The sequence below is a fragment of the Ambystoma mexicanum genome, chromosome 1p (genome assembly GCF_040938575.1).
Source record: "Ambystoma mexicanum isolate Mex_15411 chromosome 1p, UKY_AmexF1_1, whole genome shotgun sequence".
Taxonomy (NCBI): domain Eukaryota; kingdom Metazoa; phylum Chordata; class Amphibia; order Caudata; family Ambystomatidae; genus Ambystoma; species Ambystoma mexicanum.
Genome location: NC_090921.1, coordinates 1,039,147,910 through 1,039,168,598, shown reverse-complemented (window position 1 = coordinate 1,039,168,598; position 20,689 = coordinate 1,039,147,910). Strand labels below are relative to the sequence as shown.

General features: G+C 53.2%; 1 protein-coding gene across 5 annotated transcripts in view; it reads left to right on the top strand.

Annotated features, from left to right (window-relative positions):
- WDR59 (WD repeat domain 59) overlaps nt 1–20,689 on the top strand; it is a 1,538,892-nt gene that overhangs the window by 732,116 nt on the left and 786,087 nt on the right. For all 5 annotated transcript variants that reach the window (XM_069604207.1, XM_069604197.1, XM_069604168.1 and 2 more), the window contains exon 12: nt 3,375–3,504. In XM_069604207.1, the coding sequence (XP_069460308.1) occupies nt 3,375–3,504 (130 nt within the window). The remainder of the gene's footprint in view (nt 1–3,374; nt 3,505–20,689) is intronic.

Sequence of the window (20,689 nt, the reverse complement as noted above, 5' to 3'; positions counted from 1 at the left end):
GAGTGAAGCTAAAAGCTTTACTTCCCTGTAGACGTCAGGACCAGTTAAAAAACAAAAGAAAAGGTTTGGGGGTCCATAGAGTATGGAGGAAAAGTTGCTTAAATAGAAATATTTCCTAAAAATGTATCCCCTGTGGGGAGCAGGATATCCTTGTTTGGCAAGCAATGGAGAAATTCCACCTCAGGTGTCTGATACTTACAGATTGTCCAGCAGGGATACTGCCTTCCTTTTGCCTTTCGCCCCTCACACCACCCCCATTACCACCAACCCTTGCCTCTGGAACCTCTCCTGCTGGAGGAGATCCGTCAGCTTCTGGCAACAATGGCTATAGAGATAGTACCTGGCTATATGCAAAGAAGTAAGGATGTCTGAGATCCATCCTGGATCTGCAGGCTCTGAACTTGTACTTGCGCATTGTCAAGTTCAAGATGGTTACCCTGGCTCTGATCGTGAATGACTGGCTAGTTTCCCTGGATCTCCAGGATGCCTACTTCCATGTCGCTATCCACAAGACGCACAGGAAGTATCTGAGATTCAAAGTGGGTAACTGTCATTTCCAGTTCAAAGTCCTCCATTTCGGCCTCTCCTCTGCACCCAGTGTTTTCACCAACCAGTTGGCTGTAGTGGCAGGTTCCTCCGGAGGGAAGGCATTCATATCTTTTCCTACCTGTACAACTGGCTCGTCGGAGCCCGTGCACCAGATCTAGCGTCGGCACACCTGTACCGGATTTGCAGCCTATTACATAGCTTGGGCTTCTCCCTGAACTTCATGGAGTTTCAGGTTTCACCATCCCATTCCCTCTGTTTTATCGGTGCAGGCGTGGACACTCGCCTGGGTCGGGTTTCCTGCCCTAGAACAGAGTGGCGAATGTCTTCAAGATGGTCCAGGTTTTCCAACCTCGGACAATAGTTCCAGCCTCAGCTTTTCTGTGCTTGATGGGTCGTATTGGCATCATGCACCTTGGTGGCACCAGAAGCCCAACTGCGCATGAAGTCGCTACAGTTCCACTTGAGGTTGCAGTGATCTCTTTTTCAGAGACAGACTTCAGACCTTCTTCTGGTCTCAGAGTGAGTGTCCGGAGACCTACAGTGGTACTCCATGAAGGAAAACCCCCTGAGGGGGTCATTTTTCCGACAACCCTGGCACAAGTGACTCTAGTCACGGATGCATGTCTGAAGGGCTGGGGTGCTCGCCTCCAAGACCTTTCAGTGAGCAGACTGTGTTCCCCATTGGTGTTCAGGGGGGAGTACATCAATCTGCTGGAGCTGAGCGCGATCCGGACAATACAGCAGGCATACCTTAACTCAACAAGAGTGGTGGCGTGGGCTTCTTGCCGCTGTGCACAGAAGCAATGCGATTGTGGTTCTAAAGACCAGCATGTGTCTGACTGCAGCCCATCTGGCCGGCAAGGAAACCACTCTAGCGGATCCTCTGAGCAGGCAGTCATCGGCCTCCCATGATTGGGAGCTCTGCCAGGAAGTTCTGTAGAATATTTTCTCCCTCTGGGCTACTCCCGAAATGGACCTCTTTGCTTTCAGTGTAAACAGGAAGTGCAGATGGTCCTTCACCACAGAGTTTCCTCGTCAGGGAGCTCTGTGGGATGCGTTGACGAACGAATGGGACTTTTACCTGCTCTATGCATTCCCGCGGATCCCTGTCAATCTGCTCGTTATCAGGAGATTGTGTCTGTTCGGATCCACAATAATCTTGATCGCTCTGGATGGCGACTGGAAAATGTGGTACCCAGAGTTGCTTGATGTGGCCATCTGCCCGCCCTGGGATCTTCCGCAGAAGACTGACTGCCTTTCCCACTTGGAGGGGGGAGGGTCCCGTACCTGAACCTTCGCAGGCTGACCGTTCATGTCTGGCTGCTGAAAGGCTGAGGTATAGGGAGTGTGAGAGGGATCTGGACCCTTTTACTTGCTCCACTTCCTCTATGTTGCAGTTTCTTCTGTCTTTGGCACTGACAGTACTACAAGTTGTTACAGTGAAGGGGTATTTTTCAGCCATTTCGGTCTTCAAAAGACCCAGCAGCAGGGCTCCATTTTCATGATCCACACAGTCATTCAATTTCTGAGGGGTCTTTCCAATATGTATCCCCCCCACCCAATTTTGTTGCTCCGGCGTGGGATTTAAATTTAGTGTTGTCGTTTTTAATGTATGATCCTTTTGAACTCCCTTTATTCTTGTTCTTGAAGACTGTTCACCCTTAAGGTGATTATCCTGGTTGCCATCACTTCTGCTAGACGGGTGAGTGATCTCCAGGCTCTGTCTGTTAATCCTCCCTACTTGAATTTCTCCAAGGAGAAGGAGTTCAACCCCCTCCCCCCCTTCCTTGACCAGGTGGTCTCTTGAGTTCCATATTTCTCAAAAGATCCATCTACCCATCTTCTTTGCTCCACCTCACCCTTTGATAGTACAGAAGAGTATCCATAGGCTAGATCCAATGCTGGCACTCAAGTACTACATCTCTTGGACAAGTGAGAACAGGACTGGTGACCAATTTATTGTTGGTTATGGAGTTGACTGAGTGGGCTGGGCTGTTACGAAACTGTGCCCGACTCGATGAATCATTCTCTGCATTTATGAATGCTAAAATCTAGCTGGCAAGGTGGTCCATGAAGGTCTCAGGGCTCACTTCACCAGATGGTTGGCGGCCCCCTCGCCCTCTTCTGGATATTTGCCAAGCTGCGCTATGGGCTTCATTGCACATGTTTTCTAAGCATTACTGCTTGGATTCTATGTCTGATCAGGATGCTCAATTTGGCAGAGCTTCCTTTAGAGTTTTCTGGTTTAGGTGATGTCCTTGCTACCCCCTTTCCTCCGGGTCATTTTACTGCTTTGGGAGTCTATCATAGATGAGGAATCTGTGGGAGGAAGGAGCCCATTAGAAAAACAAATGACTTTGCTTTTTGTAACGTTCTTTCTGATGGATGTTCCTTCCATGGATTCCTCATCATCCTCCCTTTATGCCCCTCTTCTGGTAGCTTATACACCTTGGTTCCACGGTCCCTCAGCGTCCGTGAACTTGGGAAAAGGGGTGGAACTGAGGTGACTGGGCAGGGTGAGGACGCCTCTATACATATGCTGGCCTTGAAGTCCTATCCGACGCGAAGTGCGTAAAGGCTATGGGTGTAGCCATGCCCCCTGGCGGCAGAAAATGTTTCCGAATAGCAGCTGTTGCTTTGAGAAAGGTATCATAGATGAGGAATCTGTGGGGAAGAATGTTCATCAGAAAGAACATTACCATAAGGTAAGTAATTTGTTCTACTAAATCCAACCAATTTCCCAGTGTCTCGGACATACTTCTGATGATTCTCTAGTGTGCTCTTTCTGCCCTTTATAACAACTTTCTTTCTGTTTAACTCTCTAGCTGTGTGCTAATGAGATGCTGGACCCAGTGGAGGAACTCATGGATGGTATTTCACTTCTTCCAGAGCAGGAAAAAGCTCTCCACAGTCAAGATTCCGAGCTGCCGAACTCTGGTCACTTGGAAGAGGACGGTGAGTCTGATGAACCTGCAAGTATTTGGGAGATCGTGAGGTTATTGGAGTTGCAAAACAATGCTCACCTTTGTGTTCCTGCCCATAGTTCAGATAAGTAGAGTATATAGGTGTTTTACACACACTAATTCTACCGTTATGCTTGGATCCCTTTCATTCCCACATCTTGGAAAGTTGTAAGCCACTCTGTGGTGGTAGTGCAAACTCTGCCATATCATTTTCGAATTTTGAATGTTGGGGACATGGGAGGATTGACAATGCAGTCCTCAACGTTTCCCTTTTCAAGCCTGTGTTACATTCTCCCTGTCCTTCAACCTGTGGTGTGTTATGTAATGCACACTAATGAGGGCTTATACCTTTGCTACTGGCTCTTTGGCACCTTACCCTCCTCCTTTGTGGAGGTGCAGTGGTGGGAATGTCAGACTCAACGTTCCACCCTACACCTCTGATGTTAGGACCTGAGCTTCTTTATGATTTTCTCAGATCTGGTTTATCCTGATGATTTTCCCTTGATAGGTTGTCCTTCTAACCCATCATCAGGGACATGAATAATGATTGTGCTGCTGGAACCCTGTGCACTTCATGGTTACAGTGTCCTACATCACTCTGTTTCCCTCTGTCAGTGCCCTTACACTAAATGGCGGAGGGATTCCAAACAATCCTGCTTACAAAGTCTACACATATGCCTGTCTCTAATAAGACCAATAGGAGGGCGGATGCCTTCCATGGTATGCAAACAATTCAATCTAAATTTTAAAAACCTAATCTGATATTTTTAGACGGAAATTTGATTGTGTGGCCTTAGAGACTTAGAGCTGCTGGACAAAAAACAAAGATTCCTTATAAAGTTTTAATTTGGAGAGAGACTGAACCTTTTCTATATTGTCCCAGTCTCCCAGCTTTGATTTAATTACTGCCTTAGAGGCGCAGGCACCAGTGCCAGCTTCACTCAAAAAAACTTTCACACAACCTCATAAATTCCATTAAGGAATTGTCCGTCCCTGACCGAACAACATCACCCAATTGAACAAACAAGGAATCACTGGTCCCCTCTATTACCTTAAAGAAAAACCCCAATTTATTACGTTTATACATCAGCCACCATCAGTTAAAACTCTATTCTACTCTGATAGCACTTACCGGTACAGATGGAGGACGCCCCAACATCGCCCTCCACACTTTTCCTCTCAAGCAAATTACACCATTTCCTACTCCTAAAGGTGATAAGCTCCAAACCATACAACACAAAGGAATTAACTTTTTTGTCAACCTCTGTTGATTCTTTTTTTTTTCAAGTGAACATACATTAATTCATAGAAACAAGATACAAACCATTCAAATGTAAAAAAAAAAAAAACCTTATCGGGATGTGGAAAATCATGCAGGACAGTTGTTCGGCCCCTTAGTGTGACCCCGTAAATAGTTCTGGATTGCCATGAGGGACATTGGCTTTCTCTCCCGAGATTGGGCTAGGGTGCGGGGGGGGTCACAGGAACGAGTCCAGGATTTCTTCAAAGCGGTGACCTCTGGAGGGGTTGGCCATAATTTGTCTTTTGTAGGCAGCGCATTCCAGGTGACATATTTTAGCGAGTGACTGTGACTATTCGGTGCTTGTTGGCGACTGGATCGCTTTCCAATGTGTGATCAGCAGTTTCCTAGCCGAGAACATGATGAGGGAAATTAGTTTATTTGTCAGTGGGTCCTGGTGCCAATCTGTGCCATCGTCCCCCAGTACTATCGTTCGTGGGGAGAAGGGGACATCTGCTCTGTTGATTGTGTTAAGTGTCCGGCATACCCGTTGCCAGTATGCAGTGATCTTTGGACATGACCATAGCAAGTGGGCCAGGGTCCCTATGCCCTCGCAGTTCCTCCAGCATTTATTGGTAGGGTGGATTCCCATCCTGTGCATCTTGTCGGGGGGGTGTAGTAAATGCGTTGTAGTATTTTGAATTAGATTTCCCTATTTTTGAGGTCGAGAGAGATCGTGGGGATTGTTGCAAAGCGTCTTAGTATGTCAGCTGGATCCCCTAGTGTGTTTAAGTCCTCCGTCCAGGCTGCTGCTAGGGCGTTTAGTCTGTGCAGATTGTTAGGGATGGCCATCCGGTAGAAGGTGCGAATGCGTGGGAAGGCCTCTGGGTTTTGATCCATTGCGATTTCACATGGTAGGGGGTGTGGAAGCCTGGACTCCTGAGTTGTGTGTTGGAGAATTGTTTTCTGGATCGAGTGATAGAGAAGCCAATCCCCTGGTCCTAGGCCCAATATTGCCTGAGCCTCTGGGAAACTCACCAGAGTTCCATCTTCACAGATGTCCATTATAAGGATCTTGGCCCATGCGTCCGTTCGTCTGTGTTGTTGTGATAGTGCCGTTGTTCCTGTTAGCACCGACCTTATGCTGGACCAGGCTGGTGGGTGTCTGGTTTGCACCCCCTGTGCCGCTCTGAGTCTATGCCTTTGTTGGAGGGTCGGTCGTATAATAGGGTGCGATTTAATATGGACCAGTAGTTTGTGAAGCGGGGTTGCCATGATTTTGATGGGGCGCAGCGGGGTCATGATGGAGGTTTCTATGGTGTGCCAGTTTGTGTCTTCGTTCCGATTGAGCCATCGTTTCACCCATATTAGCTGGGCTGCTTGGCAGTATGCCATGAGGAAGGGGGCCGCCAGACCCCCTGCTGGTTTATGTGCTTGTAGGATGGTGAGGCGGACCTGAGCTTTCTTTCCCCTCCAAATACATTTGCTGATGGCCTTGTTGACTTCTTGGAACATGCGTGTAGTCGGAGCAATGGGTATCATTGTTGCAATATATATGACTTTGGGAAAGGAGTTCATTTTCAGGGCATTTATTCTTCCTGTCTGTAAAGCGTTAGAGTGCCCCATCGTTCTAGGTCTTTGCGGATGTTGTCCAACGCCTGGGGGTAGTTGAGGTCTCTGAGTTCGATATTGAGGCGCTTATTTGTATCCCCAGGTATTTCAGGGAGTGTGGTTGAAGTGTGAAGGACTCTACCCCTCTGGGGTCCCATGGAATATCTCTTCGGAGGGGCATAACTTCTGTCTTGCTCCAGTTCACCTTGTACCCTACCATCAGGCCGATCTCTATGAGCAGGGATCGGAAGTGGGGTAGTGATTCCAGACAATTGCTGATGTAGAGTAGAAGGTCTTCCGCGTATAGGGAGACTTTGTGTTCTTCCAGGCCTTGGTGGATTCCTGCCCATGTCGTATCTGTGTGCATTTTCATGGCCATTGGTTCTATGGATACAGCATATAGGAGCGGTGATAGTGGGCAGCCTTGGCGCATGCCCGATTGTAGTGTGACATCCTCAGACGCAGTTCCATTCGTGGCCACAGACGCTGTAGGTTCGGTGTAGAGGAGTTTGATAAGTTGGATCAGTCTTGAGGGGAGGAGCCGTATTTGTGAAGGGCTTTGAACATGAAACCCCACTGCACTTTGTAGAATGCTTTCCAAAGGAATAAACTTTTTATTGAAACAATTCTATTACAGGACAGAGTACGAAGGGACAGAGTGTGAAATAAGTTACCGTAGTGACTACAGTATTCCTAGTCCCCTTTCCTCCATCCTTATGGGTGTCCACCAGCATGGGGACGGTGCCGGAACCTTTTGGCAACAAAAAATGAGCTTCCCCTTTAAATTAAGTATAGCGGGCAGGGGCGCTGACTCGGACGTAGATATGCCTGCTAGGCCCTGTCCTGCAGCGCCTCACCTCAGTCCCCTTTTGACACATCAGGCGCTTGTAAACCTGGCTGTGCTGACAGTTTTTAGCCAATAAGGGATAAGGGGACTAGATACCATGAGAACTGTAGTCACTACAGGAGGTAACTTTTATTACCTCCAGTGTCGTGTCCCCTTCCAACATCCTTATGGATGATTCCAATGAAGCAAACAAAACTGGGTGGTGAACAAGAGACTAGCTAGAGGCAAACATGTTCTGGAGGACTGCCTGCCCAAACTCCCCGTCCTTCCTGTAGCTGATGTCCAAAGAGTAATGCCTGCAGAAAGCTGAGGACAAGGCCCAAGTAGCTCCCTTGCTAATGGTCTCCCAGGAAGACGTGCCTCTGCAACGCCACTGCCATGGCCTTGGCCCTTACTGCATGAGCGTGGATTCCCTCTGGCACCCTTTAGCCCATGGCCGTGTAAGCCTCAGAAATGGTCAGCACCATCCAGCGAGCAATGGACGCCTTAGAGGACTGAGTGCTAGGGACTGTGCCCTCAAACGTGACAAATAGAGCATCTGTCTTCCTCATCCATTTTATCCGTGAAATTTAAGCACTCTCTGCAGAGCCAAAGAATGCAGGGACTGTTCCTCGTCTGACTGGGGATTGGTAAAGAAGACCAGAAGGCAAATCTCCTGGTTCAGATGGAAGGGAGAGAGACCACCTTTGGCAGAAACTTTGGGTGGGTTCAAAGCACCACCTTATCATGATGATCCTCTGCACAGAAGTGAGCGCAACCAGCAGGATCGTCTTCAGCGTTACCCACTTAAGGTTCAAGGCTAATGGCTGGAACGGCTTGAGCTGAAGCGCAGACAATACCACATTTAGGTCATAGGTAGGATGTGGTCTGTGAATCGGGGGGAGAACAGCCGCAACAAGCCCTTGAGGTGAGCCTTGACCACCGGGTTCACTGCTGAAAAGATGGCCTCAGATGAGTTTTTGTAGGCCCCAATCACCGCCAAATAAGTGCGGCAGGTGTCAACCTAAACGGGCCAAGTGGACAGAGAAAGAAAGGACATAGTCTACCCCTCGATGCCGCGCCCAATAACAGAATCGTGACCACTTGATTCTATACTGAACACTGGTAGACTGCTTCCTAGCCTCCTGAATTATATCCCAGTTGTCGGCAAAAAAGCAAGCTGGCGTAAGCTTCAGCTGGTCAGGAACCAAGCTGCTAGGGCTCTGGTCCGTGTGTTGCACTGCGCCCCCTGCTACCTCCGGAAGTTCCCGTTGTGGATTGGCAGAGGAACTGGTCTCTGCCCCCTTATCTTGAAAAGGTAAGAAAACCAGGTTCTTGAAGGACAATGCAGGGCTATGAAGAGAAGGCCGCAGCCCACGGCCGCCCTGAACCTGCAGAGAAGCCTCTGGATCAGGGCAGGAGGAGGGAAGGCATAACTGTTGAGGTTGTCCGAGAAGAGCTCGAACGATTTGCCCCAGGGACCCCAGGCCCTGTCCCGTCCATGATGTGAAAAGAGAGGGCATTTGTGGTTGTCCTGCAACGCAAAGAGGTTGACACACGGCGTACCCCACAGACGAAAGAGAGGATCCAGGACGTTTTTGTTCAGTACTCATTTGCATGTGTTGGAGCCCATCTGGCTCAACTTGTCTGCTTCTGCATTGCTGTACCCCGGAAGATGAACTGTTCTGATTCAGATACCCTGAACCAGAGCCCATTCCCAGATTGAGACCATCTCCATATCTGGTTCCCCCGTGCTTGTTCAGATAAAACATTGTTGCTGAATTGTCAGTCCTGACAAGCACCGACCTGCCACCAATAAGAGGAAGGAAACCCTGGAGCGCCAAGTCGACTGCCTTGAGCTCTAGAAGATTGATGTAGGAGTTGGACTCCTCCCTGGACCACGAGCCGTGAATTGAATATGTCTCAAACATTGCCCCCCAGTCATGGAGGGACGAGTTTGTGGTCACCACCACAGAGGAGTTAATGGGGCACCCCCCTGCCACATTGTTGAGGAACCACCAGTCTAGGCACGTGTGAAGAGTAGATGGAATGGATAGTCTGTCTGACTGTGAACCAGTTTCTTGGTCCCACGAAGCCACCAAGTGCAGCTGGAGCCGTCTCATCTTGAGCCTGGCGTGTGGAATCATAAGAAAACATAAGGCCAGAAGAACCGCGAGTGCTGAAACCACCACGCTGAAGTTGAGGGGTGGCAAATGGAGCGGATTGACGCCAGCCAATAAAGAGTAGGGAAGACAGTGTGCCTCCTGACTCCTAGAAACTGTAGGGACTGTGAGGGGATCAGCTGGGACTTCTTCTGGTTGAGCGAGAATCCCAACCTGAAGAGCACATCCTCCAGCCTCTGGCACAAATGGAGGGCCCCCTCCGGGGAAATGGGCCTCACCAACCAGTCATCCAGATAAGGATACAGATAATGGCACTCTAACCTGAGGAGACTCAGCACCGCCGTCATAAACTTGGTGAATACACAGGGGGCAGAGGGGGCCTATTGAGGCCAAACAACAACACTTTGTACTGAAAATAATGTGACATAATCGTGATCCGCAGAATTGGTCTGGCTGAATGATGGAGACGTGCAGATACGCCTCCTTTAGGTCTATGGAACACATCCAGTCTTGTGCACACAGTGACTCCGCAATCCGGGCGGATGTGATCATCCTAAGGCGCTCGAAGGGTAGTGAAAGGTTGAGGTTAGAGAGATCAAGGACTACCCTCAGATCTGGTTGTTTTTGGGTACTGAACAAATAATAGAATAGAAACCAGAGCCCATCTCTTGGGAGGGAATGCGGGGGGGGGAGAGGCACTGGCTCCACCGCTTATATGTCCAATAGCTTTTGAATCCCCCCCAACAAAGCTGGGGAGCCTATCTGCAGCAGCGGTGAGCCGGTCGGGAAGGGAAGACTCAACCCCGATGAGACAATCGAGAGGTGCCAAGGGTGTGAGAACTAGCGCTTCCACGTCTCGATGTACTGTGAGGAACTCAGGGTAACAACAGTAAAGACAGACACAAGTGATCACAGGTCAAGGGTGTTTATTGAACAATAAATGCAGACTGGAAACTAAATCTAAGATGGGAGCAAGTGTCGACCATCGAATAAAAATAAGGCAGTCCTAGTGGCGTTGTCATAATAAAAAGGGCCTATACTAAGAAACCTATTGCCAATCCTTACACTAAATACAAACAAAGTGTGGGATAGTGTTTCAATAAAGAAAGAAGTGTTCTCAAATCATAAATCGGGATGTAATTGCCATGGTTCTCCCTTCCATACATTTTCAGCACGGGTCAGGGTAGGTCTCCTGAGCACAGCACACACTCGAGCTTTCCTCAGCACGAGCAGGCAAATCCGCTAGCTGACAGGTTCCTTGATGGGTAAAAAGTCCCATGCTTTCTCACAGTGCAGGATTCACTTCCCTTGCTTTCTCTCGATGCAGGATTCACTTCCCTTGCTTTCTCTGGATGCGGGATTCACTTCCCTTGCTTTTCAACAGTTTGTAGATCAAACACTTTCGATTGTACAGGGGTTTTGCTTGACCTCCTGTATGCCTCTTTGACCTATCTTGGCGGCCCTCCTGTGGCCTTCTAGTACCTGTAGTTTTGCTCAGATGGGGATCGACCCTAGTCTCTCGAGTTAGCACCCATGTGGTGCCAGTTTCCCTCAGCAGCTGATCTCCCCTTAACACTTTTCACAGTTCATTGAACTTGGTTCAAACTTGCTACTTTGCGATTCTCATTCAACACAGCTCGGTTCTTATCGGCTATCCCCTCGACTCCCTGGCTGTGATGAACCGCATGGCCGCAACCACGGATGCAGGAATCTCCCTTGTTCCTGCTTATCGGCATAGGCTTGCCTGTGTGCAGTTGACATCTGCTGCAAGACACGTATGCTATTGGTTGTTTTATGTAGTCTTCCACAAAGGTTCAGCGGACCTGGGATGAAAAGGTCAAGGTTGCCTCTCTCCTCGCCACCCTCCAGATTCCCGCGCTCCTCTCCTTCTCTTGAACGGCTGTGCCCGGTTAGCTGTGCCGTCTGCCGTGCTCGTCCTGTGCTCTCGCCCGCCACCTTTTATCCCTGTGGGGAAGGGAAAGGGCAGTCGGGTGTGTGTGGTTCTCATCAATTGCCTGACTTTGCCTGACCCTTGTATTGGGACATGTCAGGCTCTGGTGTTCGTCCGTTGTCTGGTGTGTTGTGCAAATGTGTTTGTATCGGAAGGGGGGGGGGCAGTGGTTTTGAATGTTGGATGGGGAAAAGGTTTTGAAAGAAGAGGGATACCGCGTCTCACCCCTCAATGTCCCACTCCCGAAGGACCCCATCCAGGTGATCCTCCCGCACTGGTCCACCCCCAGGAACTGGATCCAAAAGCGATGGCCGTGTCCTGGCCACCTGGATGACAGATCCCCGGGGGCTTGACAGGGAGACACCTTCAGGTTTCTCACAGTACAGAGTCAGATGACCGCCAACAGGAGAGCCGTGGTTCCTGACCGTAACGTCATTGCTTTTTCCTATTAGAGACTGTGGCGGAACAAAAAAAAGCCCTTGGAAGTTCGTTGCTGCTTCCGTCTGTGTTTACTGGGTGACCTGTCGGGTTGGCGGGTTTTCCTCTACTGGAAGCCCGAAACCCACCGATCAACCGAGGCTTATGGTCAGACCTGCCCTGGCTCTGGGGAAAGGTTGTTGGCGGTTTGGGTAGAGGTCTTTTTCTTCATCAGCTCGTCATCTGTCGACGAGTGGAACAGATCCAAACCCTCAAAGGGGAGATCATGGATTTGCTCCTTAACGACTGTGGAAAACCTGGTTGCATGCATCCACGCCATTCTCCACATTTGCTTCCCCTTGCACATGCCCCTACTGGCTGCGTCTATATGCGAGACGGCAGACTCCATACGGTCTTGAGCCAGAGTCCTGGCCTCCACGAGGCCCGTCTTGAAAGCGGCCTGTCTTTCCAGTGGTAGGTCCGAAAGAAAATTGCTGATGTCACTCCACATCTTATGGTTAGTGGCCAACAGAAGCAAGTCCACATTGGCTTGGCAAAGGTGGAGCCCTGCGTTAAGGTACACCTTCCTGCCAAAGGACTCAAGGAACTTGTCCTCCTTGGAGAGAGAGAGCTGGTCGCAGAATGCGAGGACATGCAGGTTTAGAGTGTAGGGAGGCTGACAAATGCGGCTGGGGAGTGCACTGAGAGCAGCACCAGATCTTTCTCCAGCTGCCGAAAATGATCGTCATGCCGTTTGTTCAGCTGGGAATTGGCCCCTGGCTTCTCCCAGACCTTCGAGGTAACTGAAAGGACATCCTTTTGTAGAGGAAAGCTGGACCTGCTGGCTGATTTAAGAGCCAAGACCTCGGCCAACACTGCCAGCTCCTGCTGAGCCTGTTCTGGCTGAGGGTTCGCCTAACGTTCTGCCAGCCCCTGAAGCCAACTGTAGAACACTATGTCCGAGGCAGAAGCCTCAGATTCCTCTGTCGTCTTGAGTTTGGGGGGGAAGCAGCGTCCTGCTTATCCCCTTGGGAGTGCCCCTGAAGACTTCCAACCTGGACGGGTGGAGCCTGGGGCAGCAGGGCTGGTGTGGGTGGTTGAGTGAGGGGGGCCTGCAAGGGAAGTGGAGGCTGGGCCGCAGGGACTGGGGCCGCTGGTGGTTGTGGGGTGGGGGGCCCAGTGGTGGAGGCATGGGAGGCAACATCTCGGGCACCATTCTTGAATAAAATCCTTAAGGTAGCCCACCATCTGTTGCGACCTCATGAGGGTCAGGACCCGCTCCAAAAAGCAATCTTCAGAAGTTACCCAGCTTCAGAGGTGATCCCGGCCCTTCAAAGCACTGGGACCTCGTGGTTGTTCCCGAACCTCTGGGCACCGGACGGTCTGGCGTGTTCCATCGCTCTGGGGGCATGTAATGGGCTTCCCCATGGCCGACTGGCATAGTGTTAGCCCTGTCGAGACCAATCCACCAAGGAACAAGTTACTTACCTGTAACTGTTGTTCTCCAGCATGGGTCTGGCATGGATTCACATGCTCATGAATATTCCCCGTCGTCAGGCTGGGAATCCTCGGTAAAGAAAAAACCAGTATCAGTTTCGTTTCTGATCTGTCTTTCGTAGTAATAACCAATCACTGGTCTCTGCGTCATACTGACCACAGCCAATGACTGCCCTCTACCTAAGCACCGCCTCTGGCAGCCATCTTCAGATTTGGAAGCACGTGAAGTGGCAGTATGACCAAGTGAAGAGCCGCAGAGGGGTAGGCGGGAGGGTTCGCATGTGAATCCATGCCAGACCCATGCTGGAGAACAACAGTTACAGGTAAGTAACTTGTTCCTTCTCCAGCATGGGGTCTGGCATGGATTCACATGCTCATGAATAAAGAATACATAGCAGTACACACATGCACAACCACGGGAGGTGGCAAAGGCTCAACATTAAGCATCACATCAACTCAACATTAAGCATCTTACCTCCTCACCAGGCTCACCTCAGGCGAACAGGTTGCGCAGCACTGCTTGGCCGACCCTGGACTCCTCCCTGGAATCCCGGTCGACGCAGTAGAATTTCGTGAAGGTGTGCGTCGACCTCCACGTAGCAGCCCTGCATATGTCCAGCAGGGGCACACCAGATAGGAACGCCGTGGTAGCTGCGATCGCTCTGGTGGAATGGGCTCTCGGACGGCCAGGCAGCGGTCGGTTTGCCAACCGGTGACAGCACATGATACAGCCGGAGAGCCATCTGGAGATGGAAGCCTTCGAGAGAGCCTTCCCCTGATTGACAGGTCCAAAGTTCACAAAGAGTTGTGACGTCTTCCGAAAACCCTTCGTGCGGTCCACGTAGAACTTCAGCGCTCTAGCTACATCCAGCGAGTGCAAAGTCCTCTCAGCCGGCGACGAAGGCGACGGGAAGAACACAGGCAACACCAAGGGTTCGTTGAGATGGAAGTCCGACGGTACCTTGGGCATGAAGGAGGGGTGCGTCCTGAGCACTACCCTCGTGTCGTGGAAAGTCAAGTACGGGGCCTTGCAGGAAAGGGCCTGGATCTCTCCCACTCGTCGTGCGGAGGTGATGGCCACAAGAAAAGCTGTTTTCCACGATAGAAACTTCAACGGGGCCGAGTGCAGAGGCTCGAACGGAGGTCCCATGAGCTTGGTCAGCACCACGTTGAGCTCCCACGCCGGGGCCGGAGCCTTGACCGGCGGGAACGATCTGAACAGTCCCTTCATGAACTCTTTCACCAGACGATGAGACCACAAGGACGTCCGGCCCGTGGTTCTGGTGTATCGGGAGATCGCAGCAAGATGAACCTTGATGGACGCATGTGCCAGACCAGCTTTGGCCAGCGTCAGCAGGTACGGCAGTACTTGGGGAGCCGTAATCCGTAGAGGGTTAATCTTCTGTGCGTGGCACCAGACAGAGAACCTCTTCCATTTGTGTCCATAGCATTTAAGAGTCGAGGACGCCCTGGCCTTTGCAAGAACCTCTCTGCAATCGGCCGGTATGTCGTATCCTCCAAACTCTAGTGCTGCAGGAGCCAGGCCTGCAAGTTCAGCGACTTCGGGTCGTGGTGGAGGATGGCGCCTCCTTCCCTGGAGAGTAGATCCGCGTCCGCCGGCAGCTTGATCGGCGGGGACGCTGACAAGTCCAGAAGGTCCGGGAACCATATCTGCCTCGGCCACGCAGGTGCGACGAGGATCATCCTGCACTGTGACCTCTTGAGCTGGTTGACGAGCCGGATTAGCAGAGGCAAGGGAGGGAACGCGTAGAGGAACAGGCCCTCCCAGGGGAACGAGAAAGCATCGCCCATGCTCCTCGTCTGGGGAAACCTGCTGGCGAACCTCCGGCACTTGGCGTTCGTCGCCGTCGCGAACAGGTCGATCTGGGGTGTGCCCCACCGTCGGAAGAGGCGATCCACCAGATCCTGCCATAGTTCCCACTCGTGGCACGAGCGCAGCTCCCTGCTGAGTGAGTCGGCGATGGTGTTTTTTATCCCTGCCAGATGAAACGGCACCAGAAAAATCCCTTGGGCGACGGCCCAATGCCACAGGTCCTGCGCCTCCTTGGACAGCGCTGGGGACCTGGTTCCGCCCTGTTTCCTGATGTAAAACATGGTGGTGGTGTTGTCGGTGAAGATCCTCACCACCTTGCCCTTGAGGGACGGAAGGAAGGACCTGAGGGCCCAAAACACTGCACGGAGCTCCAGGACGTTGATATGTAGGGACTTCTCCGTCGGGAGCCAGAGTCCCCTTGCGTGCAGATTTTCGGTGTGCGCTCCCCACCCTTCCAGGGAGGCATCCGTGGTCACAGTCTCCTGGTGGGCTGGGGTCTGGAAGTCCATGCCCGCCGTCAGATGAGCGGGTGCCCCACCACCGTATCGCTCGTCGGAAACTCTCGTCGAGCTTGATCCTTTCCTCGAAGCTGCCCGTCGTCTGGATCCAGCGCGCATCCAGGAATTCTTGCAACGGGCGCATCCGGAGCCTGCACATGGGAATGAGGTAGATGCAGGAAGACATCATCCCGAGGAGGGACTTGATGGACCTCACTTTGGCCGCGTCGGCCACCAACATCCGTTGCACCTTGCCCAAGATGGTCCTGGTCCTCTCCTCCGACGGGGAGGCCAGAAGGGACACTGTGTCGAGCCTCGCTCCCAGAAACAGTGCGACTTGCGCGGGCACCAGGTGGGATTTGGCGTAGTTCACGGAGAATCCCAGGTCCGTGAGGAGTTGGACGGTCCTTGCCGTGTGGACCACGGCAAGCTCCCTCGTCTTGGCGCGGATGAGCCAGTCGTCCAGGTAGGGGTAGACGTGGATCCCCTCGCGGCGCAGCTGCGCCGCCACCGGTGCAAGGCACTTGGTGAATACCCTGGGTGCCGACCGTAGTCCGAAGGGAAGGGCTTTGAACTGGTAATGACGCCCTTGGACCACGAATCTGAGGAATTTGCGGTGCCCCTTTAGGATGGGAATGTGGAAGTAGGCATCCTCCAAATCCAACGACGATAGGAAGTCTCCTTCCTCCAGCTGACCCAGGACGTGCTGGAGGGTGACCATCCGGAACTTCTGCGCCTTGATGAACTTGTTCAGACGTCGCAGGTCCAGGATGGGGCGCCATCCTCCCGTCTTCTTCTTCACGAGGAAGTATCTCGAGTAGACTCCGGAGCCCCGAAGCCTCTTTGGGACGAGTTCGATGGCGCCCTTTCTGAGCATCGCCTTTACCTCCAGGAGAAGTTGAGGGACGTGAAGTTCTTTCCTGGCCACGGGGGGGACGCGCGGGCACCTTCTTTGAAACTCGAGCGCGTGGCCCCGGGCCAGGGCGTCCAGCACCCAACGGTCGGGGGAGATGGACTCCCACACGCTGACGAAGCCCGCAAGCCGGCCTCCCACCGGGGTGCTTCGGTGGGGACCCGACCCCAAGGCCGGTTCAATCCTGCTTGGACGCGGCCTTGCCGCCTTGACCTCCTTGGCGACGACGGCGGGGTCCGCTAGACTTGCCTCGTCCTCTGTAGGCCTCTTGCGACGACGAGCGGGCCGCTTGACGGTAGGAAGCGAAACCGCCGCCGGAACCTTTGGAGGCGCCCTTGCCTCCTCCGCTCCGAAAGGGCGTCCGTCGTTGCAGGACTCCAAGGGCCCGGGCCGTCTCAGTATCCGCCTTGATGGCCTGAAGGGAATCGTCCACTGTCTTCCCAAACAGGTTGTTCCCGTCGAAGGGCATGTCCAGGACTCTGGTCTGGACGTCCTGCCGGAAGTCCGTAGCTTTGAGCCATCCACGACGTCGAAGGCAAACGCCGTTGCCCAGCTGGCGGAATCCAGTGTCGGCGATGTCCGTCGCCACGGTGATGGCGTGGTCCGAGGCCACCTCACCTTCCTGCAGGATCTCAAGGGCCTCCGCCCTCTTGTCGTCCGGCAGAAAATCCAGCAGAGGAGCCATCTTGTACCAGAGCTCCCTGTCGTAGCGGGCCACGATAGCCAAGGCGTTGGCCGCTTTAATCGTCGTCGCTGCCGACGAGATGACTCTACGCCCCATAGTATCCAATTTCTTTCCCTCGCCGTCCGGCGGGGAAGTCGATGTGGAGGCCGCACCCCCCCCCCGCTTTCTTCCTGGCTGCCGCGGAGACGACGGAGTCCGGGGTAGGCTGCGCCCGGAGGCATAGGGGGGCCGTGTCCGGGACCCGGTACTTTTTCTCGTACCGGTCTCTTCTAGCTGGCGTCGTGGAAGGGTTCTTGAGGAGGGAAAGGCCCTCATCCCAAATGTCGTCCAACAGAGGCACTGCGAGGACCGTCTTCCTCTTGGCCTCGCGCCGCTGATAAAGGAAGCCTTCCTTTTTCTTCTCCTCAGGGCAGAGTTGGAAAAGCTCGGAAGCCCTGGAGATCATGGAGTGGAAAGATCCGATCTCGTCGGGCGGAGAGGCCCTGGTGGGAGGCGACGACGGAAAATCCTCGTCGTATGCCTCGTCGTCCGTACCCGTCGCTGCCGTGTCAGTCCCCGTATCATCCCCTCGGGTGGACGGGGAGGAGGGCTGGAAGGGGCGCGACGGTTGAAAAGGAGGTGGTGGATGGATCCTTCTTTTCTTGGTAGGGGGAACACCAGAAGGTCCCGGTTCTGGATCCCCCGACGGGAGAGGTTCCTCCGTCGGTAACGGTAGCCTCGTCCTTATCTCGGAGCATAAGGACTGTATGGCCAACAAAATGGCCGCCGAGTTGTCTTGCGGCGCTGGCAGAGGGGAATCCGACGGGCGAGCAGGGGCCCCGTCGGTCTCCTCGACGATGTCGTCACCTGCGTCGGGGTCCATTCCGACGGGCTGGCCTTCTTCCACGCCTAGGCCGTGGCTTAAGACCTCGATCAGTTCCTCTTCTGAGGTTGAGGCCGACTCTACGACGACGCCCTGCCCCCCCTTCTTCTTCCCCACGGAGGGTTTCACGGGGGTCCTATCGATGGGCACAAAGGAAGACTCCCTCCGAGGAGGCAGGGAGATTCTGGGCCCTGAGGTCGCCACCACTGGTGCAGCCACCACAGGCTGAGCCAGGGCCGCCGCGGCCGTTTCGATAGAGGGCTTGGCCGGATGGATCAAGGCCTTCACCACCTTAGGTGCGCTCACCGCCTTATCCTTGAGGGAGGGGGCACTGCCACGCTCCTCCTCTGCCTTAGAGCTCGACCGGGGCCTCTCCAGGAGCTTCGCCGGGTGCTCGGCCTTCCTCTTACCCGACCCAGAGCGTTGGCTCGTGGTTGATGGTGCCGGGGAGGGTGCGCCCTGCCTGGCGCCCGCAGAGCCCGACCGTTCGGCGCTCCCGGTGCCAGCGGACTCGCGGTGCTTGGCCTTATGTTGGGCCCCCGTCGCCGGGGCGCCCTGAAAGGTCTTAGAAGACCGCTCGGATTTCTTCTTCTTCTCGCCAGACGGGCTCTTACCCTCCAGCCAGTTGGCGAGACGTTGATGGCGGTCCTTCATGGTCCGTTCCGACATGTTGCCGCAAAACGCACAGTCTTTCTCCACGTGCGTCTTGTCCTCATGAAGGCAGTAAAGGCAGAAAGAGTGTTCGTCCTCCTTGAAGACGTTCTGCAGCTGGCATCCAGGGCAGACCCTGAACAGCTTTCCGGGCGTCGAGCTTCCCTTCTCCTGGGCCATCTCCGAGACAGGGCCTGAGAAGCTTCTGGAGTCCTCCGAAGTGTAGCTCGACGAAATCTTCACCCTTGAGGGGCACAGATGAATCCGACACGGGTCCCCGTTGATCGGATGTAGGATCGGTGGAGCTTGAGGCTCTTTTAACCGAAAGAATCGAAGTTTTTTGTAAAAAGCGCGAAAAATTAGCACTAACGCTCGAGAGCAATAGCACGAGGATCCCAACACATGAACGTGCGGTAAAAATCTGAAGATGGCTGCCAGAGGCGGTGCTTAGGTAGAGGGCAGTCATTGGCTGTGGTCAGTATGACGCAGAGACCAGTGATTGGTTATTACTACGAAAGACAGATCAGAAACGAAACTGATACTGGTTTTTTCTTTACCGAGGATTCCCAGCCTGACGACGGGGAATATTCATGAGCATGTGAATCCATGCCAGACCCCATGCTGGAGAAGGCTTGCTTACCCCCGGGAGGGAAAGTGCTGCTGCCACCCTGCGCTGCCCACTCCGAAGATGGAGACGGTGGCACCTAGGCCCAAACATCAGGACCCAAATCCAGCCTTGCTGGTTCCGCCCCAGTATTGGAGGATGCCCTGGAGTTGGAAGGGGTCTCCTGCTGCAGACTGCACAGGATCCTGTCCTCTTGAGCAGTGTCTGGCCTGGAAGACAGTGCCACGTACTTGGCCGCCATTTTCGGATCCGGCACCAGAAGTTGAGGAGTGCTTGGGGCCTCCAAACGGGATGGACTTGACCGTGCCTCAGGGACCTCGGATTGTGCTACGGAAGGTGTGATACCCTCCGTCAAACGACTGCCAGTCCTCTGGTGCTGACACTCGACTTCAGAAATTGCTCCGGTAGGCCCTCCGCCCTCAGTTCCAGCACAGGTAGTTGATGAGCTCGAAGATGACGCCTCTGCCCTCTTTGTCGAGTTAGAGCCTGAAGGCCGCTCGCACCCTGACGTGGTGTCAGACCTAGGAAGCTTCTCGCAGGCAGACCCCGGTAAGGCCCCTGAGCTCCTCGGCACGTATGCCAGTAGCCTTCACAGCCTCTGGCCTACCTCCGGTAGAAGAGCCCAACGCGCCCCTCCCAGATGGCATCCCTGGGAAGGAATCACTGTGCTGGGGTGCCTTGTTGAAGAGGTGACTAACCTTGTTGTGCCGTGATGCTTTGGAGACAAAGTCCTTCAGATGTCCAGGCGGTGAAGTGTTGAAAATCTCCCTCCAGCTGGAAAGACAGTTCTTCAGCGAACACGGAGCAAGGGCACCACACGCTGCACACGTGTCCCAACGGTGACAGTGTCCCAGGTACTCCAAGCAAAGTGCCTGGCGGTCCGCTGCCGGGAAGGGGCAGTTGCACGGGGCGCACCTGGAGATGCCTTCTGTGACCAACTTGGCCCAGGAAAGGCAAGGTACCAAGGGAGGTAAGATTGAAAAAAGAAACCAGCGCAGGGATGCGTGGGAAGCTCAAAACTTTGAGGCCCACGCAAGCAGCCAGGTCCGTTCCCGTCCGAGCGGAAAAAGGGTCTGACTTGAGGCGCTGGAGGATGGGGCCTAGTGGGCGTACCTCCACCTGCAGCCGTGCCTCTGCGCGCTATACTACATTTAAAGGGGAAGCTCATATTTATCACTGCCTAAAGGTTCTGGTGCCGTCCCCATGCTGGGATATCCATAAGCATGGAGGAAAGGGGACGGGACGTATGAGTAAGCACACAACTGTTCCCTAATAAAAGTAGCAACCTTAGCCAAACTTTTCTTTAATCACTTTTCGATTATTCCTATTAGCAAAAATGAACCCAAGGTAAAGGAACTGGTCTACTTCTCCGATCCTATCGCCATCAATTGCCCACCTTAATTTTTTAAGTTAGGTCTCTGGCAAAATCAGCCACCCAGTCACGC